The sequence below is a fragment of the Astatotilapia calliptera genome, chromosome 14 (assembly GCF_900246225.1).
Source record: "Astatotilapia calliptera chromosome 14, fAstCal1.2, whole genome shotgun sequence".
NCBI classification, from domain to species: domain Eukaryota; kingdom Metazoa; phylum Chordata; class Actinopteri; order Cichliformes; family Cichlidae; genus Astatotilapia; species Astatotilapia calliptera.
The window spans coordinates 35,236,861-35,263,958 of NC_039315.1; the positions used below are offsets into that span (position 1 = coordinate 35,236,861).

The window sequence follows — 27,098 nt, forward strand, 5'->3', positions numbered from 1 at the left end:
AATACAAGCTTCTGAAAATATGTATGACTGTAACTCTAATAATAAAAAGCCAAAACCATCTTACTTTTAAACCTGGTATAATTAGTTTGAAAACACATGTGCATAAGCAATAGAACAAAGAAGCTGCTAATAGTCAAAATAGCTGAAACAACTTCATTTAAAATATATATATTTGCATTTCTTTGTGTCTGACGGTGTTGACAAAAACCTTGCACTTCTCCAGCAAAAACATAAATTATTAAAACATCTTACACCTGGGAGACCAAAACATGGTGAGACAGACACAACTTTGTGTAACAACTATATGTAAATATGTTTTTGAAAAATCAAAAAATATATTTTAGAAAATTAAAACCTGTTTTGTCCCTAATCTCAGGAATCACTGAGATATATTTTGAGTAGCCAAAGGCACTAATTTCATAACGGACTCATTGTGAGATTATCCAATGTTTCACAACACACAGAAGGTTTAGCATCTTTAGACTGATTTCAAGTAGGAAATACTTGCCTCCTTCTCAGTTAGCACGCCCTTCACCCCGTCCTCATTTCTACACATTTATATGTCAGTGTAAAGATGTAAAAACTCTGACGCCTCCTTCCATTCAGAGTTTAGTTGCTGGGATACAGTGAAGTGCAACATGTAAAGATCCAGGGTTTCTAGTCCTTCTCTAAAACAGCTGCTTACAGGTTTAGGCCACGTCACAGTTCCTCACAGTGGGCAGCTGAAAACAGCTGCAGAATCGGAGTCCAGTTTAATTCATCCCATGCTCCCATCCGCGATTCAAGAAAACCCCAAACATCCAGCAGTGGCTGGGAATCCTCTGATCCTCACCTCTGATGTCCCTTTTCTGAAATGCTGCGTTACTTTTATTCCAGATGTTTGTGTCCCACAAAGGTTCTGCTTTTGCCTCGTCAGTGCACAGAATGTTCTCCCAAAGTTAAACCTTCTGGTTCTTCCTCTGAGCACTTCACACAACATTCACCCAAACACTTGTTTCTGTGCTCTGTCCAACATTCATTCATCATCAAGGTGGTTTTTTTGGGAGACGAGCCTTTATGTTGGACTATCCGTCCACCCCGTCACATATGCAGTGGAGAGATCGTCGGAGTTATGGGTCTGTTGTGACCTGCTTGATAATTCATTGACGCACTCTTAATGTAATTTTGGTGAGCCGCTTACTTTTGATAGTTTCCAGGTTTTCTCCACGTGTGGATCCTGGCTCTGACTGTGGGCCTGTAAATCCTGTCAGGCTGATAGATGTCCGTCATCGTGTTCCTTGGCTGTTTCTTTAGATCGGGCCACAGCACGTCGCTCTGTGAGATCGTCACCTTTCACGTGAGACATTAATAAGACCTGGTCGTGGCTGATAACACTGAACTCGTTACTTTTCCCCATTAATAGAGTAACATTTAAAAACTGCATTTTGCATTTACTCGAGTTATCATTGTCTAATATTAAAATGTATCTGATGATCTGAAATGTGCATGATAAAAAAATAAGAAGGAGCAAATACTTTTTCACAGCACAGTAACTTTATTGCTTCTTGATGACGACCTTTTGTTTTGAACAGTCGGCGCTGTGGGAAAATTACTGAGTACAACAGTCTTCTATGTTATAAAGAAATTAAAGCTGAAAACAAATATGGCTAACATGACCTCTCATTGTCTCAGGAGGTTTAAATCAGATATGCAACAAAAACCTAGAAAAAGAACATTGAATTCCATGAACACTGGATATATGATGCAGAGTGAAGACTGCTGCATGTAAGGCAGGTGTGCAGTTTGTAGGCAAAATGAGATAATACTTAGACAATCACAGTAAAAATCATTAACACATTGTGATATATGGGGGGGGGGTACAGCATGTTGCAGCGTAAACCTTCTATGTGCCGCTAACCTGACGTCTGTGAGCTGATGAGTCCTGATCAGTAAAACCTTCAAACCAACTCATCAGCTTTCAGATACTTAAAGTGATCGTGACATACAGACTCCATAAATATAACAGAGGTGCTCTAATAATCAATCTACTGTCAATATTACATAATGATCTAAATCCAGAAAGTCAGAACAACGTAACAGGACGAAGGCCGTCACCACAGCATGAGTCTTCATCATGACAAAAACTGGGAACTTTTCTAATCACGTGTGTTTTCTTGTTGATGATGCGTGTCCAGCTTTGGGGAGTCTTCAAGCATCGCTCACAGGAATGAAGCTCACAGTTCATCCCCATCATCGGCTTCCAGCAGGGATGCACTGGCCTGTCTGAGAGCTCATACAGGAAGCTTCCTTTGTGTCGTTTTGTTATTCTCCTTGAACTTACAGCTCCGCATCACACCATCACTGAACGTCGACTAATGTGAGAAAACAGAAATGTCAATCTGACACACATCAGTGAGTACAGTATGGATATCAGTGCATCCCTGTGGCCAGCAAAGCACTACAAAAGACCACAGTGCATGCTTTAAGAATCAGAGCAGGACAGTGAAAACGTGCAGGCGCTGGAGCTGCAGTCATATTAAACCCCACACACACGCCACATGTGCATTACTACCAGTGTTAAAGAACGCACTCCTGAAGCCCAGTGTGTGGCTCAAATATGCTCTCTCTGCTAATGAGGAAGCAAGCAGCCCTCCACAGCTGGATGTCACCTCTTCTTTCGTGATGGCAACAAATGGGTGTGCCAAAGTGAACATAAGCGTGAACTGAAATTTTGCAGACAGTCCGCCTTAATGAACAGCGCTCGTCTTTGGCACCGTCGAAACGAGAAGATGCTGTGTGAGTTACGACAGCAGATGTGGATGAAACGGTCTGAGCTTTGGGAACAAATGATTAGACGAAGGCAGTGCTGACAGACTGATATCAGCCAGCACTGGTGCTGTTAAGTGTTGACAACAACGTCTGAAGGCCACTGCGTGTTTCTTACCAAACGTGGCTCAGGTTCCATGAGGTTCTCTGCGTGAGAACGCACAGGAACCGAGACAGCGGGGACTCTCAGTGAGCGGATAATAGCAGCCAGTTTAGCAGCTTTCTACAACCCTGACCACAGGTCCTGACCTCATGCAGCAAACAGTCAGCAGACCAACATTAGATGGAGCTCAGGTTGCGACTGCCTGCATGCTCTGGAGCCCCGCTGTCAGCCAGGAAGACCTATCTGACGTCGTTGAGTTGCCGGGCCACCGTCAGGATCTCCTTGGCTCCTTTGCTGAGCAGTAAGTCGGCCAGGTCGACGCCGAGCTTCTCGGCCTCGTCCTGGACGCTACCTGGGATCTTGTTGGCCGTGACTCCCACTCGCTGGACCTGCTCGTCCACCTTTTCTGAGCTCTGTGGCAGAAACGCACGTTATTATGAAAACAGGTTCCTATGTGCAACGAAGGTAACGTGGCAGAAACACAATGCACGCAGCTCTTACCTGGGTCCCCACAGCGATGCTGACCTGCATGGTTTCCTTCAGGCTGTTTGAGCCATCCAGACTGTATACCGCCCCCGTCAGGTACAGCTGCAAAAGCATACAGGATTTCTCCGGGTTACTCACACGTTCAAACAACAAGCTTTTAAAATCAGATGAGAGCGGGCCGCTGCTGCAGAATCAAATAGGTACCAGTACAGGACTTGGTTTGTCTCCATATTCATGCGACTGCTAATGATTTAAGGATAGTGATCAGTCACAGTTAAACTTCTGATTATCATATCCCTGCATTTATAGTTCAGTCGTCTTGCAGAAGCCTGCTGAGGCCCAGCATGCAGCGCCCATCAGCTGTGACCTGAAGCACGTCACTGCATCAACAGTATTTATTTATTTATTGTCATTGTCAAGAACAATGAAATTGCGTTTGGGGCTTCCATACAACCCAAAAAAAGAAGAAAATAATAAATACCCCTTAAAACCCAAGTGTACATATTTAACCCAGTGTGACTCCAATGCAATAAGACAATCCTTAGCAATAATGTTCGTAGAAATTCAGACAAAGACCTGAGAAACATGACAAAATACAACAATGCAACCCATTCAATATTATTGTACTGTGAGATATGATATCAGATATGATAGTTATCTATTTAAGAAAGGGGGGGGGGGGGGCAGGAGGGGGAAGAGAATAAAGATATGATGCACCAATGCAGACCAGTTCATTGCTATTAAGAAGTTGGATATGGTTATTGTCCTAAAACCTAAAACTGTGACGCCACAGCAGATACAACAGAGCAGTTTTCTTTGATGAGTTAAACTGAGCAGGAACCATAGCAGCTGTTTGATATCATCACTTGTGTATTAGGGGCGATCGTGGCTCAAGAGTTGGGAGTTCGCCTTGTAATCGGAAGGTTGCCGGTTCGAGCCCCGACTCCGACAGACTTGGTCGTTGTGTCCTTGGGCAAGACACTTCACCCGTTGCCTACTGGTGGTGGTCAGAGGGCCCGGTGGCGCCAGTGTCCGGCAGCCTCGCCTCTGTCAGTGCGCCCCAGGGTGGCTGTGGCTACAATGTAGCTGCCATCACCAGTGTGTGAATGTGTGTGTGAATGTGTGGATGACAGGTTGTGTAAAGTGCTTTGGGGGCCTTAGGGACGAGTAAAGCGCTATATAAATACAGGCCATTTACCATTTATTATTGATACTGTTGTGATACTTCTGGCCATTAGTATAAAATATGAGTATTTGCCACTTGGTGCCAATAGTCTGTTGAGACACAGCAGAGTGGCAGGAAATACTCCCACAGCTGCTACGAGTGGCAGATAAAGTGTGTACAGGGCTGGATCTGTAGCTAACAAGAGCACGATGTATAACAGTGCTGAGCCACAGTCACTAACACTCTTACCTGGGAGTCCTTTACTTGGGTGTGCACAGCCACTGGGACACTACAGCCACCCTCCTGCAAAAATAACACACAAATAAATGATAGAGTCATCACAGATTCACACAAGTGTGTGTGTGTGTGTGTGTGTGTGTGTGTGTGTGTGTGTGTGTGTACCAGGCGTCTGAGGAAGGCTCTTTCAGCTATGCAGCGCAGCACAGTGTCAGGGTCATGAAGGATGGACACCATCTCTAGGATGTCTGCATCTCTGGCCCGAACCTCCACTGCCAGGGCCCCCTTAAAAACACACATGCACCTTATTGGGAGCCATGAACAACCACCCGCCCTGTGGATTCCTGACCTTTCCACTCGGCAGTTCCTACCTGTCCCACAGCATACATACAGTCTTCGGGCTCCAGGATCTACCAGGGGGAAAGAATCACACTGTAAGACTAGAAGTGCCACCCACATGCTGCATATAACCACACAGTGTACCTGGCTGATGCGGCTTTCCCAGCCCATCCTCCTGAGGCCGGCAGCTGCCAGGATAATGGCGGCAAAGTCATTTTTCTCATCCAGCTTCTTCAGCCGTGTATTCAGGTTCCCACGCTGAACACTGCAGCTCAGGAAAAGCCCACCAAACCCAGAAACTGCCCACTCAAAACCCACTGGATAATGGCCGTCATCATCATCAACACAAGCGCAGTGTGATCACAGTTTGGGACTGTTAGCAGCTGGATATATTTCCTAAACATCAGCTGATGTTAGCCTCTAGCTTGGCCTCTTTGTGTGTACTTGTTTAGCCCGACTCTGTTCACACACTAGTCAAAACCAGTTTGTGAGTGTTTGTGACCTGCACTCCAGCGTCTGTAATAAAAATAGTATTCGCTAACACTACACAGTAACCACACGTGAGAAAATGATCATTTACCCAGAAGATTATGGCTGCTTGTGGTGTAGTAACATCCAGGTAATTATTGTCCTTCTAATTAGCCATTATGGTGTTGAGACAGCAGAAGGTTGTGTGTATGGGGAGCTGGTTTCCTCTGTGCAAACAGCTGATAAACACAGGAACAGCGCGACTGCTCTCAGGAAGGATACGATGTCTTTGAAGTCCAGGTGGGGGAACCTCTTCTTCAGCTGAGCAGCTCGGCGCAGCGAGCTGGTGCCAATCACACTGCACAAACGAAGTCCAGTGTGTTAGCCGTGAGGAAAGTGTAAGCAGATATAAGAATGCATCGATCAGGTCCCTCTGACTGCACCTGTTCTCTGGCAGCGTGTCCAGAGTCTTCCCTGCATGGCTCGGATGGAGGACCACTGCATCGTGGGGGTTTTCTCTCCTGTAAGACGCACAGATCACAACCACAAATGCTGCAACGATCTATGACCCCAAGCATTATTTGACTTATTGTCCCAACAAAGGACGAGCTGGTGCTCCGCACACTGCGTGGCACCTTTGGTACACCTAATCCTCGAAATAACTTGTTTTTCATCGATTTTAAACTGGCACAGTGTAACTGCACACACTACACCAGGGGTGCCCAGTCCCCGAGAGTTACCGTCCTGCAGCTTTGAGATGCATCTTTGTTCTGACACACCTCAATCAAATGAATGGCTTGTTATCAGGCCTTTGCCACACTTGATGGCATGCTGAAGAGGTAATCAAACCATTTGATTCGGCTGTGCTGGAGTAGGGACGCATCTAAAAGCTGCAGGACAGTAGTTCTCGAAGACTGGGACTGGGCCCCTTGTACTATACCCTTCATCCTGTGAATCAAAAGCATGAAGTGGAGCCCCGGAGTCATAAAAGGTTATCTAAGAGCAGAACGTATTCGATTACCCGTGTGAAGACCTCGAGGTGCCGGGTGCACTGAAATTGTCCTGAAAAGAGTAAATGCATCCAAAGTAACTGTAAGAGTCAGAAGTGTGTGAGTGACTCACTTCAGCACAGCTCCGATGGTGAACCCCGGAGGCAGAGTGGTGGGAAGGTCTTTGAGGGAGTGAACAACCAGGTCGACCCTGAAGCACACACAGGATATGCACTCGCATGTATGAGCTCCACAATGCAGCCATTTACGCAGCAACCAGAGCCCACCTGCTACATCTGAGGCTCTGCATGCACTTCACATGCTCCTGTGGACTAACACCACACAGCTTTTCTGTATTTTCTGTTGCAAAACTCTTGAAACTAGCAGGTTCCTATACTGGTATTAGGCTGCTTCTTCTTTTAACCATTAAAATGTGCACATTTTACAGGCTGCTGAGTAACTATTCGAGCTGAGCGCTTCTGAAGAAGAGAAAATAGGAAGGAAGTGTGAAGCAGTGTCAGAGGTCACACTTACTCATTCCTCTCCAGTGCATTCTCCAGCTCTTTGGTGAACAAGCTCTTCTCACCAATCTGCAGGAGACAGATTCCCATTAACTGCTTCACATTTATCAAGAACCTCCATGCAGCGTTTGGTCTGCACTGTTGCTCATGAAGCAGTGAGCTCATGTCAGCGCTGACAAGACTGTGTAGGTGGCAGCAGTCATGTCCGTTACACTTCCTGGAAGCCTTACCTTTGACAAAGCAGTATCGAGGATTTTGTCTCCTGTTGTTGACATGGCAACTGGAACACAAAAGATTAGATCATGAGACGAGTCGACAGTAATGCATGCTGCACTTTTCCCGCCCTATAAGATAGGGCAGTGAACGCACCGTCTCAGGCAACGGACTGGAAACTAGTAACAAATGTAAAGACACAAAATGTTGCCATTAATCCTGTTTGTCTACACAATGGTGCTGTTGGTAATTTAGCTTCTAGGAACAAGTTTCAAATCCTCAAATTTGAGAACTTTTTTCTGAGCATCAAAACCTGAGAAAAACTGGCTCTCCCTCCTGAGAGGGATCCCTGTGAGCACTAAGCAGCAGGCATTTATGCAATATTTGGACATCATGTAAAGCCATTTTGTTCCTGCTGAACAGCTTTAATGCTGACTTCTTGCAGTGGGAGGGTGGACGACAACAGAAAAAGTAGAGTTGCTGAATTTGGTAGCAGACTTCCAGGTGGTGGTATCGATTAAATGTGCAGATCCATATAAAGACTGCTGCATCCGTTTTGTGTTGGTTCAGTCTCCAGAAAAAGGAAAAACCCAGGAGAAAGTACTGAACATGAAAGTGGGCTGACTGTCTGCAAACACTGAAATACTTTTTAACGTTTTAGTTACTGTTTTCTAAAAAGTTACCATTCCTCTTTATTTTAATCAGACTTAAAAAAGAAGAATAAAACTGGCATTTTAAACATGGTAATATTCTGGGCCAATCAAAATCGCTATCAGTGCACGCTGCCTTTTAATAGGACGATATATTCAAAATCACTGCTTGTTCTATGTAATATGATGGATTTCCTTTTTTCAATAATTCCTGGTTTTTAGTTTCCATCTGTGGCTAAAAGCGCAGGAACAGTCTAACTGGACTGCTGCTCGCGTTCAGGTTCAGTGACGTTTTCTGGAAACACACGAGGTCACCAGCTGCTTTGAACAAAGACACAAACTTCAGTGTGTTCAGTGCGGTGAGGATGGAGTGACAGCGTGGACAGATTCAGACTCAATTTTAAGACTTAAGCTGTAAGAACATGTGTGTAATCCATTCACTCTGAACAGAAACATGGAGACAGAGCAGAAACGCTGCACAGACAGAGGGGCTGCCTTCTTACCGATTTCTAAGTGGATGTCAGGGTACAGCTCTTTCAACGTCTCGGCCACGCTGTCCGTCTGAATGCGAGCCAGCTGCAACAGAAGATCAACTCATTGCATTCACTGTCCTTTCACACGTATTAAATCAGCAGAACAGAGCAGATGACAGACAGTTATCATAAAAACACACTCGTCAGGCAGGATTGTTTTATCTCTGTGGAAAGGAGGTCCAGGCGGCTTTCAAATCAGATAATTCACAACCGACACTCGGGATCTGTAAGTTCAGCTTTACATTAGAGTCAAACCTGCCTGAATTTGAAGCTCCTGATTGGATAATAATGTAATACTCACCTGGCTCTTGCGGGTTCCCACTCGAATGACTCGGCTAACTTTGCCGTTTCCATCCTGCCGGAACATAAAACCAGATCAGCCACAAGATTTTACAAACACTCGCTCGCTTCCGAGATGTATTCCTCATATGTTCAATCAGCACAACACTGTTACACTTTCTGACTTAAAATACGAATGAATGATCCCTCTCTGCTGGCCTCACCCTGATGTACTTGTAAGGTCCTTCCTCCATGATCCACACTGAGCTTCTGCACTGTAGAGGCTATTGTGTGCTGTGTGTCTGGGACTGACTGCTGCGTCCTGGTAAGGAGCTTTGCTGAGGTCATATAGCCTCTTGCTACTAAACAGTGTCCTTTCTTACTGGACCCAGCTGACTCCTCCCCCACTAAGGACCTCCACCTCTAATATCTCTGGTTCCCACAGATAAGTGTGTCTTTTCAATGAGTCCGTTACAAAAGGCAGTTTAGGAGGGTCCTGGTTACAGGGTGTGGTCACAGGGAAGAGTGTGAGTGGAAACGTTCCTCTTCAAACAGAAATATCCAGATAACACTGCTGGCTGTTTTTAATCAGGGACACACAAGGCTGAAATAAATGCAAAGATGCAAACACTGCTCAGAGTAAAGACTGATCTTAAGCGTGTCACTGGAAGTCTTTATTTCCTTGTGATCCTGGTCAGACTTTAATAGCAGTGGCCGAGTAAAACAAAGTAATACTTACGGGAGTATTTCCGTATTTGCTAATATGATGTAGTTTAAAACTAAAAATGTTGTTTAATAAAAATAAATGATAATCTTCAACAGCACACAAGATGTTTGATTTGACTGTTTGTTTTTGACTAGATGACTTATTATACACGTTTTAATTATTAATGAAAATAACTGATAATTCACTCATTTCTGTGCGCGCTACATGCAGATTACATCGTTAAATTATTATTCTTACTATTAAATCTGAATTATTTGTAACATTTTCTTTCTTTTTACTCATTTATTTTTCACCTGACCCGTGCACGTCTCAGACATAACCCTGGGTATTACGAAGGGTAAAACAAAGACTGAATTTCCAGCCGTCTGTCCGAAAACTGCGTCCAAAAATCGATCAATTTGTCATGTATTTACTCAGCGCCTTTAGAAACATACCTGTTATAGTGTAGCCGATGTTAGCAGGTGGCGAACATCCATTCGGCACCAGTGACATAACAGCCAAGTGTCATTTTAATAAAATGCTGAACTTTTAAATGCGTTCACCTCCAAGTTTATCAACGTAACTCTGAGGCAGGAGCAAAATCAGTGCTGCCCATTTCACGAGGGAGGAATATAAAAGCTTAAGTGAACTCAGTATCAGTGTCTCTGAGTGACTTCAGTCTGAGAGGGGAAAACAGTGGCGGTGGGGTTTTTCGGTGTCTATAGCTAACACGCGGAACTCTAAGGCTAGCAAATGAACAAGCAGGCAGCCTGTAAGGTTAGCGTTCAGTGTTTCGGTGCCAGCACTCTGTTTGGCGGCCTGCTTCTAACCAACGCTGATCTTAACCTTCCCAAATCAAACTAAAACGTTTAGCTTTTTACAGCTACTGTCTGTCACGTTTGACACCGCCCCCTGTCCAATGGAGAGCAGAATCCGCAGACAAGCACAAACGTCAGCCAATCAACGAGCCCTACGTGATGACGAAGTTTACACACAACGCGTGAACGCTGAATGAGCAGCAAGTCTGACAGAACAGTGAAGAAAACCTACCTGAGAACTAGCTTCTTCCGACATGTCGGTGATTCGGTTGAGTCCGCCGGTGTTGCGCGAATCAGCAGCGTGTTTTTCTGGACACAGAGACTATTAGAGACACCCAAACTCCTGGATGAGCTCCGAGCACTCGTCTCAAACAGCTCCGCGTATGAGTGAGCGTGGTGGCTATGATGTCATCGGACCGGCTAGAGGTCATTTCCTGGTCCCGCCTGACCTTTCTGCTTCTGCGGGCGTGGGTGCTCACATCCACGACTTCAAGTGTGACTATGTTGGAAGTTTAAAAGAAACAAAATTGTTATTGTTTAAGAAGGGAAAGCGCAATAATTGACTTCCGGCTGCTAAATATCCGCCGGTAGTATTAAAATGATTACTTTAAAAGCTGACGTCTTGTGTCATGTTTTTGTGATCTGACGACGTGGCCATAAAAACCTGTCTGTCAACTTTGGACTTTTATGCCAACTACCATACACACCTGTGGGCGTATCCAGTGCGTCAGTGAATTCACTGACTGGGAGTAAATATATTACACGCATATTCTTACGTTGTTACTGTATAATTTAATGGAACAGTGAAATATCTGTTGATTGAAAAACCAACATCCTCCGCAGTGAGATAAATACAGGATCGCGCGTTCCTCTTCCTTTTTTTAAATGGCGACACCTAGTGACCAAAATAAGTTACTGCAACACTGTGACGTGTGTAGTTTTTCATGCTAGGGGTCTAAAATGAGAACCATTTCCCCTCCCCCTGGGTGAAAGACGCATCGATGTGTTCACACTCCAGTGACGCAATCAGACAGCAGTATCACGTCCAAAGATACTCAGGTATGCAGACTGGAGAAAAGAGCAGGCAAGGATCAAACTACCAACCTTCTGACTGGTAGAGGACCTGCTCTACCGCCCGAGCCACAGGCATTGCGTATGACAAACATGTAAACAGTATTCCCATATGAATGTTGGATTTATGTCCCTAAGAACATTCTGAATATCTTAAAGTGTTCCTGCCACCAGCATCTTGCTTACGTGTGCATTTACATTAAATGAAAAATACTGTCTGCTCAAACTGCAGCACGGTGGCACAGGGGTTAGCACTATTGCCTGAGTTCAATTCCACCATCAGGCCGGGGTCTTTCTGTGTCGAGTGTGCATGTTCTCCCCGTGTTTGCGTGGGTTCCCTCCGGGTACTCCGGCTTCCTCCCACCGTCCAAAGACATGCAGCTTGTGGGGATAGGTTAATTGGATAATCCAAATTGCCACTAGCTGTGAATGTGGGAGTGAATGAGAGTGTGAATGGTTGTCTGTCCCTGTGTGTTGGCCCTGCGACAGACTGGCGACCTGTCCAGGGTGTACCCCGCCTCTCGCCCTATGACAGCTGGGATAGGCTCCAGCGACCCTGAAAAGGTTCATCGGAAGCGAATGGATGGATGGATGGATGGATGGATGGATGCTCAAACTGTCTGCTTAAAATGTTCTACCTCATCTATAAGCTATCAAACCCATTATTTTCCATAAACTAAAATATTTCCTGCTACACTCATCCCCCATGCAAATAAAGAAGTCTGTATCACTACGTGATCAAAATATTAACATACTAATTAATATCAAATATAAGTGAATATTATTATGTTAATATTAACCTAATAAAACATGCTAATGAAAGGCAATTTTTTTCTTCTATATGTTTAATAATTTATTAATTATCTCCAGTAATTAATCTTCTGTCTGGGCATTAATCCCACAGTCCAAAGACATGCACAGGTTAGTTTAATCAGATAACTCTTTATTGTCCATGCACAGTCACACCTGCTAACAGGAAGTTGGAAATTGATTGTACGTGTGAATGTTGTTTGTCTGTGTGTTAGCCCTGTGACAGGGTACCCTCACCCATCAGAACTGGAATAAGCTCCAGCTTAGTCGTGGAACTGGAAAAGCAGAAGGATGGATTGTTGGAGTATGTTTACTTTTCTTTCTTTGATAATAATAATAATATTATTATTAAATAATAATAATATTATTATTAATATTATTATTATTATTAATAACAATAATAATAATAATAATAAACGGAATTCAACATTTTTGTAACTTAAACTTAAAAGACAACATTCAATTCCATAATATATCTGACTTTGTTAAACATGTTAGTCACATTCCTCACACGCTTCACAGCCATCGTTAGTTCGTTGCCCCCCGTCCGGTGACAAATGCCCAACGAGAATATTTATGTTTACAATTAAGGGTTAAAATGTAACATAAAGAACGTAAGGAGGACAACAAAGAGAAAAGACTAATTGTATCATATGTTGCATTAGACTGTGACGTGTTCACATCACGGAGACACAGATGGGATGAATTTGGTGTTTTGACGATGGTGGTGGAGAGCGCTGCCTGCACTGAGGACTGTAGCATATCATTCTTTTTTATACGACCCCCTGTGTGCTTTGTGGGTGAAGACATTTTCATCCCGGAGACCAGCCCCATCAGACGTGAAACGCTATCACTCAGAACTACTCTGACAACCTCTCTGAATAATATTTATGTGTTTGCCAGGTTACTGATACGCTGATAAACGTTAAAAGTAATCGCGTGGAGGTAATTTGTGGTCAGTAGTCAGAAGTCTGAAGAAGAAGAAACGCTGGTGGAAGTAATCTGAGTAACTTCTTTTTGCAACAAGGCCAACATTTGGGGGCCCACGTCATTGGTTTCCACGGTGGGCTGATCCAGCGGCTCTTCCGGTGGAGACGTGGCTCTGCGCTGCTGCCATATTGACGCTAACTAGCTAACAATCACACAACTAGAAGTCAGCTGTATATTCGCACCTTGCTATTCCAGAGGGACGAGGAATCACCAAAGCAAGAAACGCGAGAGACTGACGACCGTCGTGCCGTAGAGAGAGACCACAATGGTGAGTGACAGTCGAAAGTGACCATTATTTCCCTGCCTTTTATCGGGCCTAGCAGCTATCATAACATTGGCTAGTAGCTAAAGCTAGGTATGAGCAAACTAGCTTCTCCCCCCCTCATGAACGAAAGAAGACAATTAATAAACGGTGCTTTTTTTATCGGAGCCACAGTGATAGCGACATGTTCAGGTGCTAAAATCGAGTAAATGAGTCGTCAAAGTTGAATTTCACCTGAGTGAAGCGCTTTAGCTGTGCAGTCCGTGCTGACGTGAACTAGCTTTGCGGGCTAGCGCTAGTTGTCTCCTGTCAGTAGCCGGATCCGTGCAACCACTGCCTGCTGTCAGATTGTAATAAGCCAGGTTAAACCGACCCCGGCTCTGCGACATACCCCAACTATACGTACAACTGTGTTATTATAGTTAGCTAGTGTCGATGACTTCGATAACCAGTTGCTGCGCGTCTTTATCGAGTTCACATCGGTGCGATCGGCTCTTCCATTTCTATTGTCAACGTGTAATCAATGCAGTTCCTCCAGTCATTTAGCACAGCCACGTAAAGCGTCCGTTTATGTCAACCATTGTTATACTCATTATATTAAACGACCCCTGATTCTTTTATAAGATCATTTTCCATTGTGCTAACATCTGCACCAGTAAGACACGCTCACCTAAGAGAAAGGCAAACAGCGGTTAGTTCATGTGCATTTAGTAATGTCCTCAAACAACTACAGCCGTGTGTAATCAGGAGAGCACCAATATATCAAATGACAAGTACTCTCGTCTGGTTTTTCTGACTTCACTGTATCGCTAAATATCAGAATCAGCTGATATTGTCCTACCTGAGTGTAGGCCACATCAGGCTAGCATTGGATAATGGCTGACTTAGACTTCTACAGTGGATATTTGAAGAGCCAACGATGTAACCTATGCAAGTGGCCAATGTTATCAGCATTTGTGTGCTGGTGCATTATGTGCTAATTACATTGTGCTCGTTTCCTGGGTTTTATATGCAGTGTCACCTATGACGAAAGCAAATAAGACTTTTTGCTCCTGAGTCTCCACTCTTCAATGTGAAGCTTTTCCTCTTCTTTGTACATTTCCTCATGTTCACTCTGATAGTTTTGTCAATCTTCCTCCTGTAATTTGATGAAATGTGTGTTATTATTTACTATGATTATTATTCCTTATATGTAGATGATTGATAAATCAAATCAAAGACTACAGCAAAAAGTAGCAGAAATTCACAGGAGGGATCGGTGGTATTGAACAGTCACGGTTGTTTCTGGCTGTGTCAACATGACGTTACATTTTTAGGCAGGAGCACATCAGGTTAAGATGTATTAATGTCTTAATGTTGGTTTAAAATGGAGCACTGTAACAAAAAATAATTTCCCCCAGGGATCAAAGTATTCTGATTCTGATTCTGATGTAGGGTTTCCAAGTAGTTTGCAGTCACAGTGTACCTATGTGGTAGATTTCCTGCTGATGAATGAATCCTCAGTAAGTGTGATGAAGATCTGCAGTAGTGTAAACAGTTCTGTTTTTTTTGTTGTTTAGTTTTTTCTTGTTTCTTTGGAATAAAAGAAGAAAATATTACATGAAACAAAAAAAAATTGAATGTTGACATTTGCTGACCTCCCTTTTGTTATTATGAGCATAGATGTTGGTCCGATTACTGCATCTTTAGTTGTAATAGTTCAGGTCTGTGGGAAACTAAAGTAGTGAAATTCCTCTGTACCCCTCAGGTGCTGTTGGCAGCGGCGGTGTGCACCAAGGCCGGCAAGGCCATCGTATCGCGGCAGTTTGTGGAAATGACCCGGACACGGATTGAGGGTCTCCTAGCTGCGTTTCCTAAACTGATGAACACGGGCAAGCAGCACACCTTTGTGGAAACAGACAGCGTTCGCTATGTGTACCAGCCACTGGAGAAGCTCTACATGGTCCTCATCACCACCAAGAACAGCAACATCCTGGAGGACCTGGAGACACTCAGACTGTTTTCCCGTGTGGTAAGCGCACACAGGCAGGCTTGGATAGAAGTCAGTTTGCAAAGAGCATTTAAGTACATGTTGTCTGACATGTCGACGAGGTGACCGGTCTGGTAACAAAGAAGAATAAATGTAGAGACGTGTCACTGTATAAACCTGTACGTTCTGAACGTTACAGTAAGTGTACATGATGGATGTAGCTTCTTTGAAACCAGCTGTGATGAACTAAGGGTGATCTCACTGTAAAAAGATGACTAGCTAGCAGCATGTAAATCACAAACATTAGCCGATGAGCATACCTTGGGTAATCCTCACACCCAAAATAACTCATATTTACATAATGGGCTCAATATTTTATTCATTATGGCCTGAAATTAGTCACCGAGCCCATAAACTCACCAGCTGTTTACCTGGAGACGCCCCCTGGTGGCCGCTGAAAAGAAAGCAAAGAAAGATTACAGACTTCTCTTTGTTGCTTTCCCACAGTTTGTTGTAGTTGGGCATGAAAGGCACGTTTGTCTTGAATTAATGAAGAAAGAAAAAAATCTAATGACTGAAATGATGTTAAAGTGCGAGAAGCTGAAATGTGAGGTGGAGCGATGCTTTTGCTGCCAGCCTTTAGGCAACACGGCCACTGAACTTCATGCTGACTGAAGTGATGAAGTCAACAGTGTTAGGCTGTTAATGCAATACGACCATACGTTTGTATTACAGTAGATGTTAAGAGTCAGGCTTCAACAGCAAAAAATATAAAGGTTTAAAATACAGTTTTAAAAACACTGCATGTACAAACCAGGAAAAAAAAAAAAAAAGTAATTATTGAAGTTCTTACGTTGAAACTGCCCTCAGCAAGCAGCTGCTCTAATCAGTGTTACTGCATCATGAGACTCAAAGCTCCTCTGAAGCTCTAAACACTAAATAACAGCAGAGGACAAAACACTGAAGATGTCTTTGTAGCCTAGCAACAACACGTGTTAGGAAAAAGCGCTCTGAGTGTGAGTCCACGTTTCCTTCCAGGGCAGGAAGCACTGCCTGTGGACACACAGCATTACGCCACATTTTCTTATTCATCACTGTGTTTAAAAGGCCACTGTGGGCCTTGTTTACCTACAGTTACTGTTCAGCACAAAGGCCCCTGTCTCCAATAAGGAGAAACAGCTGTAACACCTGGGTCCCTGTTGCTGTCTGTTTGATAGGCCAGCCAGTATCCATGCGGTAAACATGTCACTGTTGGCATATATCATTTTTGCATCCTCTGCTGCGAACTGTGAGGACACGGTAAGAAGGAAATCTACATACAGATGTCAGTTTTTCATTGTGGGGAAAAGCTGTGAATCCAATTGATGCTTTGTTGTATTCAGTCACATGTTGTTGATGGTGATAGAAGTGGGGCAGATGATACCAGTTAATCTGTATGGAAGCTGGTGTGCAAATGAAGATTAGGTTCTGGGAATAAATAAATGGTGTTAGTAAAGTCTGTCAGCAAGAACTAGGCTACAGTGGTGCTTAATGTGTCCTTATTGTATCCTTATCCATTAGTTTAAATGAATCGCTCCTCCCGTCTGTTCCAGATCCCAGAGTACTGTCGTGTGCTGGAGGAGAGTGAAATATCGGAGCACTGTTTCGATCTGATCTTCGCCTTCGATGAGATCGTTGCACTGGGCTATAGAGAGAACGTCAACTTGGCTCAGATCCGCACCTTCACAGAGATGGACTCCCACGAGGAGAAGGTGTTCCGCGCCGTCAGGGAGGTGAGATGTGGCTCTGCCTGCCTCGTTGGATTCCTGTTGAATTATTCAGGCAAATTAGAAAGAAGCACATGGAAAGTTATATTACACAATTATTATTTGTCTTGTAAAAGAAACAAAATGCAACAATTGGAGTTTAGTGATTTTTCAAAGCTTAATAGAAGGAGGGAGATGAAGGAGAATATGAGACGTACACACTGTACAGGCTAAGCAAAGTGTGATGAACCCGCATGGTTGACAACACAGCTGCACTGTCAGTATTTAAAATTTAACACAGTCCTATATTTTCCCTCCTTCAGAGTAACTGTCAGCTGTCGTGCTGTGACTGTATTAGCGCTGAGCGTGCTGTTCTGATCCCTGCTCACTTTCTTTTGTAATCCTACAGACTCAGGAGCGCGAGGCCAAGGCAGAGATGAGGAGGAAGGCCAAGGAACTGCAGCAGGCCAGGAGGGACGCTGAGCGCTCCGGGAAGAAGGTGCCAGCTTTTGGCGGGTTTGGCAGCGCTGGCATGACCAGTGTGTCCTCAGGGACCATCATCACAGACACCATCATCGAGCCAGAGAAGCCCAAGATCACAGCGGCTCCAGTCAGGTACAACTCAAGTTTGTATGGGAAGATTTTGTTGTGGTTGCACAAACAGTGGACTGATTAGGCTGATGGGACATGGTGTTTGTTTCTGTTCAGACCAAGTGGACCCAGTAAGGCTCTGAAACTGGGGGCTAAAGGGAAAGAGGTGGACAATTTTGTTGACAAGCTCAAGTCTGAGGGTGAAACCATCATGCCCACCACAGGAAAGAGGGGATCCGATGTTTCGAAAGTTCTGCCCCCACCAGTCAACATGGAGAGGTATGCCCTCATCATTCAGTGCTGTGTATTCTTCTGGGACTGGCTGTTTTCATCAGGCTGTTGCAGTAACGACATCTGAACTGTAATCACGACACATTTATTTACTTATTCTTCTCATTTGTGGCAATCCAATACTTTTACCTTAAATATATAAGTTTCCCTGTTAAAGTCAAATAACAGAAGGATAAAGGATGATGTCATTACAGGTCGAGCTTGGCATCAGTGCGCCCTCACCTAGTTGTAAAACTGGTTGCATGTACATTAATTAATCTCCTGCTTTAATGCACCACCCAGTTAGTGACACGAAACAAACACACCCACAGTGTGACAGGTGCATGCTGGGTACAGGTGTGTGCTGGGTGCGGTTAACAGGCTCATAGATGTCTCTCAGTGGGTCCTAAAGTTATAATTGTTATAATTGTATTATAACTTAATTCTAACATTGTAACAATGTAACATTTTCATAAGTGAGGCTTTTTAATTTGTAACAAAGTGTCCAACACGCCTGCAGCACGCCTCACAGACAGGCTGCTTACAGACAGGTGAAGAAAACGGACGGTTACAAATCTCCTGTTTCTCAGCGCATGTGTGCGTGCGTGTGTCTCACTGGTGTAACTTCAACTTCATGCTAAGATTCAGTCACAGTGTCATCTCAGTGCTGCTTTCTTAAAGTGTGTGTGGGTGATTTGACCTGCAGTGTGCATCTGCGTGTGGAGGAGAAGATCACGTTGACCTGTGGCCGTGATGGCGGCCTACAGAACATGGAGGTGCTGGGTATGGTGACGCTCCGAGTCACAGACGACAAATATGGACGCATCCGCCTGATTATCAATAACAATGATGGCAAAGGATTGCAACTGCAGGTTGGTTTATCACACACACGTGTGCAGCAGACAGTGCTCCACTGTGTATGTTATGTTAAACACATAACTCAGTTTTATTTACATTACATTTGTTTTTAACCATAATCGTAATTTTGAAGTGCGTTTGGATTTCAGCTGTGTACCTGAACGTTGAAGCTACAGTTATATGAGGAGTCTATATCCACGGTCCCCTATTTACAGGGGCTCAAACACAATCCAGCAAACAAAGATAATTATTATGTTTTAAGAAATATTTCTGTGAAAGCACACAAACTATGTTAAACGCTGTCACGAGCATGCCAGAGCAGCAGGTGGCGCTATAAGCCCGCATTCAGAAAACACAGAAGTGAGCAGTGTAATGTTAAAAATGAGATGAAGGCAGACACAGCAGTGTTTTTCCTGGTCGACAGGTAAACACAGAAATTCCTTTCAGGTTTGGATGACTGCATGTTTTTGGTTTACAGCAGCTTGCAAATGCAAATGTCCCTCTTCAAAGCAATTCCAGAGACTTAAGCTCTTCACTTTGTTAAGAAATGATGAAATGGTAAGAAGAGCGTAAGCCTCTGAGTCTGTTCTGTTTAAAGTGACCCAGGCTGTTTTGCTGTGATGTTTGACAGTAAAAGATCTTTATTGAAACGCGTCTCGCCCTCTGTTTCTTAGACACATCCTAATGTGGACAAGAAGTTGTTCACAGCTGAGTCTGTGATTGGCCTGAAGAACCCGGAGAAGTCCTTCCCTCTTAACAATGATGTGGGTGTGCTGAAGTGGAGACTACAAACCACAGACGAGTCCCTCATACCTCTAACCAGTACGTCCTGATGTCTGCAGCTCCTGTCCTCTTTAAGAAAGCACACTGACAGTGGTAGTAATGTTTGTTTCCCACAGCACAGGATGGCATCTGTAGACAGTGTTTAGCCGTACATGTGTGCCCAGTCTGAGCTATTCGGGTTGATGTATGACAAATACAAGCGTCGCATATCCTCAGTGAAGAAGTTAAATTAGCACGCTGTGATTTCTGCCTAAATGTGAATATTTAGTTAGCTGAGTAGCTGCGTAATGATTTCATTAGATAATGGGAGCCTTGATGTTAGATGGCTGTGTGGGAAATGTTGAAGATTGCCACTGGCACTTATTATCATTACCAGGGTTTTAATAGTTTTGCAATTTTCATTAGTTTTTATTTTTATTTAGTTTTGACTTCAGATTTTCAATTTTATATCAGTTTTAATTAGTTTTTACCATTTGTTTGCTAGTTTAGTTTTTATTTTTTGAAAATCCTTAGTTTCAGTTTAGTTTTGATTCGTTTCAGTTATAGTTTTAGTCGTGTTTGCAATAATTAAGTGTAACAAAATCCCAGTTTCATCATATCAGTCATGCTCTTCTGCTCATCCTTGGGTATGTTGCTATTCCAGCTACCTGCACCCTGCACAGGTCGCCTGTCTGTCGCAGGGCTAACACGCAGAGACAGACAACTCACATTCCCACCTATGGGTTCTTTAAATAAATAAATAAATAAATTAGGGCAGATGAACAACCATTGATACCAGGCAACTATAAAATGTATATCTTGGCCCCAATGAGACTATTAACTCTCGCAGCACCGGGTGTTCGTAATTTTGGTTCAAGTGAATTGATAAACTCTTTGAAGGCAATTGACTCACACAGTTATGTAGATATCTCTGTCCTGTTGTCTCGGGATGCATCACGCTGCCTTGCCTGGTGTTAGCTTCTGTTTCTGGGGATGAGGGTTGAGTGTGCTCCCTTCTCAAGGTAAGCTAGGTTAGCCTTCTTGTGTGAGCTTTTCAAGTGCACTTTAAGGTTTGTGGGATTTTTTTTTCACTTTTTGTCCCTCATAATTTGTCTCTTTCCACTACAAGACACTTGCTTTATCCAAACACAGTCATATTCAAAGTAATCCCAAATTGGACTCTGGCGCTTTCTCCCGACTTTTCCTGACATGATTCTGCGCGTGGACGCAGCAACACAGATGACTCGACTAACGTGCTGCCACCTGCTGGCATAATGAGACACAGCAAGAAAAAAATCTGGAAACTAAACTTCATTTTCACCCTTGACTATTGTATGACACGCACACATCAATGAAACTAAACACATTTTTGCTATAAATTCAGTTAATTTTAGTTTTGTGAACACTCATTACAGTTTTAGTTAGTTTTCCTTTTTTGTTTTTGTTTTTATTTCCATTAACGAAAATGTTTTTTCACTTCTAGTTTTCGTTATTTCGTTAGTTTTCATTAACGATAACAACCTTGATCATTACTGGCATGGCTGTAATACTGCAGTAAATATTGCGCTGCAACCTGTCCGACTCTTCCTCCTCCTCACTGCAACCTGACCGACTCTTCCTCCTCCTCACTGTAACCTGACCGACTCTTCCTCCTCACTGTAACCTGACCGACTCTTCCTCCTCCTCACTGCAACCTGTCCGACTCTTCCTCCTCCTCACTGCAACCTGACCGACTCTTCCTCCTCCTCACTGTAACCTGACCGACTCTTCCTCCTCCTCACTGCAACCTGACCGACTCTTCCTCCTCCTCACTGCAACCTGACCGACTCTTCCTCCTCCTCACTGCAACCTGACCGACTCTTCCTCCTCCTCACTGTAACCTGACCGACTCTTCCTCCTCCTCACTGTAACCTGACCGACTCTTCCTCCTCCTCACTGCAACCTGACCGACTCTTCCTCCTCCTCACTGTAACCTGACCGACTCTTCCTCCTCCTCACTGCAACCTGACCGACTCTTCCTCCTCCTCACTGCAACCTGACCGACTCTTCCTCCTCCTCACTGCAACCTGACCGACTCTTCCTCCTCCTCACTGCAACCTGACCGACTCTTCCTCCTCCTCACTGCAACCTGACCGACTCTTCCTCCTCCTCACTGCAACCTGACCGACTCTTCCTCCTCCTCACTGTAACCTGACCGACTCTTCCTCTCCTCACTGACCTGACCGACTCTTCCTCCTCCTCACTGTAACCTGACCGACTCTTCCTCCTCCTCACTGTAACCTGACCGACTCTTCCTCCTCCTCACTGCAACCTGACCGACTCTTCCTCCTCACTGTAACCTGACCGACTCTTCCTCCTCCTCACTGTAACCTGACCGACTCTTCCTCCTCCTCACTGCAACCTGACCGACTCTTCCTCCTCACTGCAACCTGACCGACTCTTCCTCCTCCTCACTGCAACCTGACCGACTCTTCCTCCTCACTGCAACCTGACCGACTCTTCCTCCTCCTCACTGCAACCTGACCGACTCTTCCTCCTCCTCACTGCAACCTGACCGACTCTTCCTCCTCCTCACTGCAACCTGACCGACTCTTCCTCCTCCTCACTGCAACCTGACCGACTCTTCCTCCTCCTCACTGCAACCTGACCGACTCTTCCTCCTCCTCACTGCAACCTGACCGACTCTTCCTCCTCCTCACTGCAACCTGACCGACTCTTCCTCCTCCTCACTGCAACCTGACCGACTCTTCCTCCTCACTGCAACCTGACCGACTCTTCCTCCTCCTCACTGTAACCTGACCGACTCTTCCTCCTCACTGCAACCTGACCGACTCTTCCTCCTCCTCACTGCAACCTGACCGACTCTTCCTCCTCCTCACTGTAACCTGACCGACTCTTCCTCCTCCTCACTGTAACCTGACCGACTCTTCCTCCTCACTGTAACCTGACCGACTCTTCCTCCTCCTCACTGCAACCTGACCGACTCTTCCTCCTCCTCACTGCAACCTGACCGACTCTTCCTCCTCACTGTAACCTGACCGACTCTTCCTCCTCCTCACTGCAACCTGACCGACTCTTCCTCCTCCTCACTGCAACCTGACCGACTCTTCCTCCTCCTCACTGCAACCTGACCGACTCTTCCTCCTCCTCACTGTAACCTGACCGACTCTTCCTCCTCCTCACTGTAACCTGACCGACTCTTCCTCCTCCTCACTGCAACCTGACCGACTCTTCCTCCTCCTCACTGCAACCTGACCGACTCTTCCTCCTCCTCACTGTAACCTGACCGACTCTTCCTCCTCACTGTAACCTGACCGACTCTTCCTCCTCCTCACTGCAACCTGACCGACTCTTCCTCCTCCTCACTGCAACCTGACCGACTCTTCCTCCTCACTGCAACCTGACCGACTCTTCCTCCTCCTCACTGCAACCTGACCGACTCTTCCTCCTCCTCACTGCAACCTGACCGACTCTTCCTCCTCACTGTAACCTGACCGACTCTTCCTCCTCCTCACTGCAACCTGACCGACTCTTCCTCCTCCTCACTGCAACCTGACCGACTCTTCCTCCTCCTCACTGCAACCTGACCGACTCTTCCTCCTCACTGTAACCTGACCGACTCTTCCTCCTCCTCACTGCAACCTGACCGACTCTTCCTCCTCCTCACTGCAACCTGACCGACTCTTCCTCCTCCTCACTGCAACCTGACCGACTCTTCCTCCTCCTCACTGCAACCTGACCGACTCTCCCTCCTCCTCACTGCAACCTGACCGACTCTTCCTCCTCCTCACTGCAACCTGACCGACTCTTCCTCCTCCTCACTGTAACCTGACCGACTCTTCCTCCTCCTCACTGTAACCTGACCGACTCTTCCTCCTCACAGTAAACTGCTGGCCGTCAGAGAGTGGGACTGGCTGTGATGTCAACATTGAATATGAGCTGCAGGAGGAGAACCTTGAGCTCAATGACGTGGTCATCAGCATCCCTGTACCGTACGTACTTATTCACAAAATGTGTATAAGAAGAAAACTGTTACTCTGTCACATCCCTGTCAGTCCTGTGTATGACCGACATTCCCGGTGCTCCTCAGGTCTGGAGTGGGAGCTCCGGTGATCGGTGATCTGGATGGAGAGTACAAACACGACAGCAGGCGAAACATCCTCGAGTGGTGCCTACCTGTCATTGATGCCAACAACAAGACGGGCAGCCTGGAATTCAGCATCGCTGGGCAGCCCAATGACTTCTTTCCTGTCAGCCTGTCCTTTGTGTCTAAGCGCAACTACTGCGACATCCAGGTGGGTTGCATATGATGGAGGCTGACTTCAGTGTGAGGGACAGAAGCTCTGTTTAACTGAGGAGCACATTTTCCACAGAAGGTCTTCGGTTCTCTAAAGTGAATCGGCCTTTAGTTTAATACGTGACAAACGTCAGTAACTTCATAATTCAGTTTTATTTATATAGAAGCAAAGAACAAGTCCCCTCAGGGTGCTTTTAAAGTAAAGAGCCTACAATAACAGGGAGAATACCCCAACAATCACTGTGCTGTGAGCAAACGCTTGGTGACAGTTGGAAGGGAAGAAACCTCCAGCAGACCCAGGCTCAGGGAGCAGCGGCCATCTTCCGCGAGTGGTTGGGGGTGAGGGGAGGAAGATGGGAAGAGATCATTAATAACTGGGACTGAGTGGCCCTGGGATTTGGGACAAAACACATGTTGTCCACTTAAGACTGTTTTGTTACATAGTAAGGCAGGCTAATGTTAGCTGTTGGCTAACATTAGCCTGCCCCAAAAAGTCACTCTGTGGTTTTTGTTTGCTTGTAACTAAAGAAACAAAACAATCCAAGTTTTCAGTGGATCAAAAAGCTGAATGGATGTTTAAGAGGCCACAGAGTGTGGCGTGAGCTTAAAATCCAGATGACAGTGCTGTGTGTTCGTCCCTGTGATAGACGGAGTAGCTGCTGCTAACAGACTCGTGTTTCTCTGTCCACAGGTTACCAAAGTGACTCACGTAGACGACGACAGCTCCATTAGATTCTCTTCAGAAACCTCCTTTGTCGTCGACAAATATGAAATCCTGTAAACCTGTTCAAAGAAAAAAAATTGAAAAAACAAAATCACCAACAAAAAAAAGTCTAAATCTATGCTTCACAGAAAGATTGAAGATCTCTCGCCTGCCCACCCTGCATACACTATGAGACTGTGAACATCGACAGGACTCAGTCAGCCCTGGGGCGAGGCCTCTTCCTGTGGTGGAGCGTCGCAGCGGTGGTGTATTTATATGTTTGTATGAGAGGATCATCTATATATAGAGTTAATTGAACCGGCAAACACACACACACACAAACACACACACACACAGCAAACTTGTGTCCGCCAAGCAGAACTGTAAATGGGACAAAGTAGAGGATGACTGCAGGGGTGCAGGAGAGCCTAGCGGTCAGGTAAACCCTGGCGGTAGACCGGGCCACTACACTGAGCGCTGGTTGTTTAACTGCCCACCCTGGTGTTCATGCATCCTCCACAACGCTTGCTCGCCGGGATTCTCGCTCTTTCTTTTCACGTTTTCTAAACTGCAGAATAGTAGCTGTCTCAGTCGTTATAAGCCTGACTTTGTTTAATCACTAAACTGTTGTGATCTGATGTCTTGGTGTCGTTCTTCATTCAGCTTCTTTTGTTTCTCTCTCGTGCTTTGAATTTTGTTTCTCCCCAGATTTCTGTACACGTGCTTAAAAAGGAAAACATGGCTGTACTCAGTATGTCGCCTGTACTGTGTGAGGTCATCATCAGCAAAGTTCTCCTTTTATGTTCAACGTGGATACATTTTTTACTGTTTGCTGTATGTTTTTGATTGTTTGCCACTAATCTGGAGGTTGACAGTAAAGAGCAGGATTTGTGAGGGACTCTCGGCTGCGCTGTTACCAAACAGCAAATACATTTGACTGTTGCATCTGGAGAAAATGGGTTTTTTTTATTTTTTATGGTAACACCATTACAGCCACTCCTTATTTTGTCAAGAACAGACTGTGTGTTAACCTCTGGTCCATTTAAGTCCACCTCTCAGCTATCAGATATCCAAAAACAGGACTTTGAAGAAAAGCCCAGAAACAACACCCCAGCCCCTAATCTACCATCCCACAGGAGCGCTCACGTCTCCGATGGCAGTGGGTGCAAGTTGGCACACAGATCAGAGGCTGCCAGCCTGATGCTCCACTCGCTGTGCTCACATCCCAGCTCAGCTCTTCTGTTCTCACAGTCATCCTTTACTTTATTATTCACCGTAATGAGTTTGTCTTTCATGGGTTTTTTCCTTTTTTCCCCAAATTTGTACTCACCAAATTGTCGCAGTGGTTTCGTAGACGTGAGGTGGAAGTTGACGACACGCAGCGTTTTTAACTACATTACTGAAGGGGAATCTTGACATTCCAGTGTACAATTAGAAAAAAAGAATCTTTAATGGAATAAAATGTATTATGGAAAATGTAAGTCTGACTTGGGTTTTTGTTTCAGTGGGCCTGTCATAATTAGGTCGTTGTGTGAAGAAGAAATCGTGTTTGTCCTGTTTGTGTTGTAGTGCTCACTGCGTTGGTTACTGTGTGAAACAGAAATAGCCAGCACGCCTGTTATTATCAACAATCAGATTAACCACACCCACTCAGTCTGCTGGCATTTGAGGCGTTTTTCTCCTGGTGACCAATGTTTGCCTCTAAGCCCCCAGCTGCTCTGATCCCACAGGACTTCACTCATCAGGATCATGAGTGGGGGTCACAGCAGCTTCTGCGTGGCTTTTTTATTGAGTGGTTGTTACTGTTCCTATCAGCTGGAGGCAGCATCAACAACACATTTTCACCCGGAGCGCTGCTGCTCACTGGATCTTCTCTCTTGTAGAGCTGGTTGTGTGGGAACATCCCAGTAGATGAGTAGTTTGAGACCAGGCTGCCTGGCTCCAGCAGCTGTGCCGTCAATCTCCTCATTCTGATGCTCAGTGTGAACTTCAGCAGGTCATGTGTCCTCACACGCTCCTCGCCTGTGCAAAGGAGAGACAACATTATATACATTGAATAAAATAAAACAATCTGGAAATTTGACGTTGTGCGAGTGGGTGTTAAAGAGTCGAGTGCTGTGGTGAAGGTGAGAAGCGTCAGGCTGGGGTGTGTTAAGAACGAGTCCTGTCTCGGTCACTTATGCAGGGGGGTTCTGGTTTAGGAGGGATGGCCTGAGCATAGAAGCTCCTCTTCAGCCTCTGTTTTTGCCCAGATGGTGTGGAACCTTCTGCCTGATTGCAGAAGCTGGAACAGTTCACTGCTGGGATGGGACGGGTCCTTCAGTATCTGAGCTGCTCTGGTCCAGCATCTCCTCGTGCAGATGTCCTGTAGGGAGGGGGAGCAGCCCTGCAGCAGCGTTCTGCTGTACGGGTCACTCTCCGAAGAGCTTTTTTGTCCTTGACACAGCTGTTTCCATAC

The 27,098-nt window shown here is 45.2% G+C and overlaps 2 protein-coding genes across 6 annotated transcripts; one reads left to right on the plus strand and one right to left on the minus strand.

Annotated features, from left to right (window-relative positions):
• Positions 1-1,514: 1,514 nt before the first annotated feature.
• Positions 1,515-14,146, minus strand: LOC113036025 (porphobilinogen deaminase). Of its 5 annotated transcripts, none has more exons than XM_026192034.1 (15): positions 13,680-14,146; positions 10,545-10,811; positions 8,811-8,864; positions 8,480-8,552; positions 7,344-7,393; positions 7,127-7,182; positions 6,726-6,803; positions 6,047-6,124; positions 5,886-5,961; positions 5,280-5,393; positions 5,168-5,206; positions 4,962-5,081; positions 4,809-4,862; positions 3,410-3,496; positions 1,515-3,321 (listed from the first exon to the last, which is right to left on the minus strand). In XM_026192034.1, the coding sequence occupies exons 2-15, from the start codon at positions 10,566-10,568 to the stop codon at positions 3,148-3,150; spliced, it is 1,077 nt and encodes a 358-aa protein (XP_026047819.1). In that variant the 5' UTR covers positions 10,569-10,811; positions 13,680-14,146; the 3' UTR covers positions 1,515-3,147. The 5 variants fall into 5 exon arrangements, with proteins under 5 accessions (XP_026047819.1, XP_026047818.1, XP_026047817.1 ...); XM_026192033.1 differs by lacking the exon at positions 13,680-14,146 and adding an exon at positions 10,919-10,993; XM_026192032.1 differs by lacking the exons at positions 10,545-10,811; positions 13,680-14,146 and adding exons at positions 9,013-9,284; positions 9,950-10,482.
• On the plus strand, positions 13,146-26,116 carry arcn1b (archain 1b). The gene is made up of 10 exons (XM_026192029.1): positions 13,146-13,451; positions 15,193-15,456; positions 17,007-17,186; positions 17,569-17,774; positions 17,868-18,029; positions 18,727-18,892; positions 19,553-19,700; positions 23,524-23,632; positions 23,731-23,935; positions 24,629-26,116. The coding sequence occupies exons 1-10, from the start codon at positions 13,449-13,451 to the stop codon at positions 24,716-24,718; spliced, it is 1,533 nt and encodes a 510-aa protein (XP_026047814.1). The 5' UTR covers positions 13,146-13,448; the 3' UTR covers positions 24,719-26,116.
• The last annotated feature ends 982 nt before the right edge of the window (positions 26,117-27,098 follow it).

Excerpts from the sequence above, each read along its gene's own strand:
- arcn1b (XM_026192029.1), top strand. Across the intron at positions 17,187-17,568 it reads TGTTCCGCGCCGTCAGGGAG|ACTCAGGAGCGCGAGGCCAA; the intron begins GTGAGATGTGGC and ends GTAATCCTACAG. Across the intron at positions 17,775-17,867 it reads ATCACAGCGGCTCCAGTCAG|ACCAAGTGGACCCAGTAAGG; the intron begins GTACAACTCAAG and ends GTTTCTGTTCAG.
- LOC113036025 (XM_026192032.1), bottom strand. The coding sequence starts at position 9,042 with ATGGAGGAAGGACCTTACAAGTACATCAGG. Across the intron at positions 8,865-9,012 it reads GACCTTACAAGTACATCAGG|GATGGAAACGGCAAAGTTAG; the intron begins GTGAGGCCAGCA and ends ATGTTCCGGCAG. Across the intron at positions 5,082-5,167 it reads GTATGTATGCTGTGGGACAG|GGGGCCCTGGCAGTGGAGGT; the intron begins GTAGGAACTGCC and ends TGTGTTTTTAAG.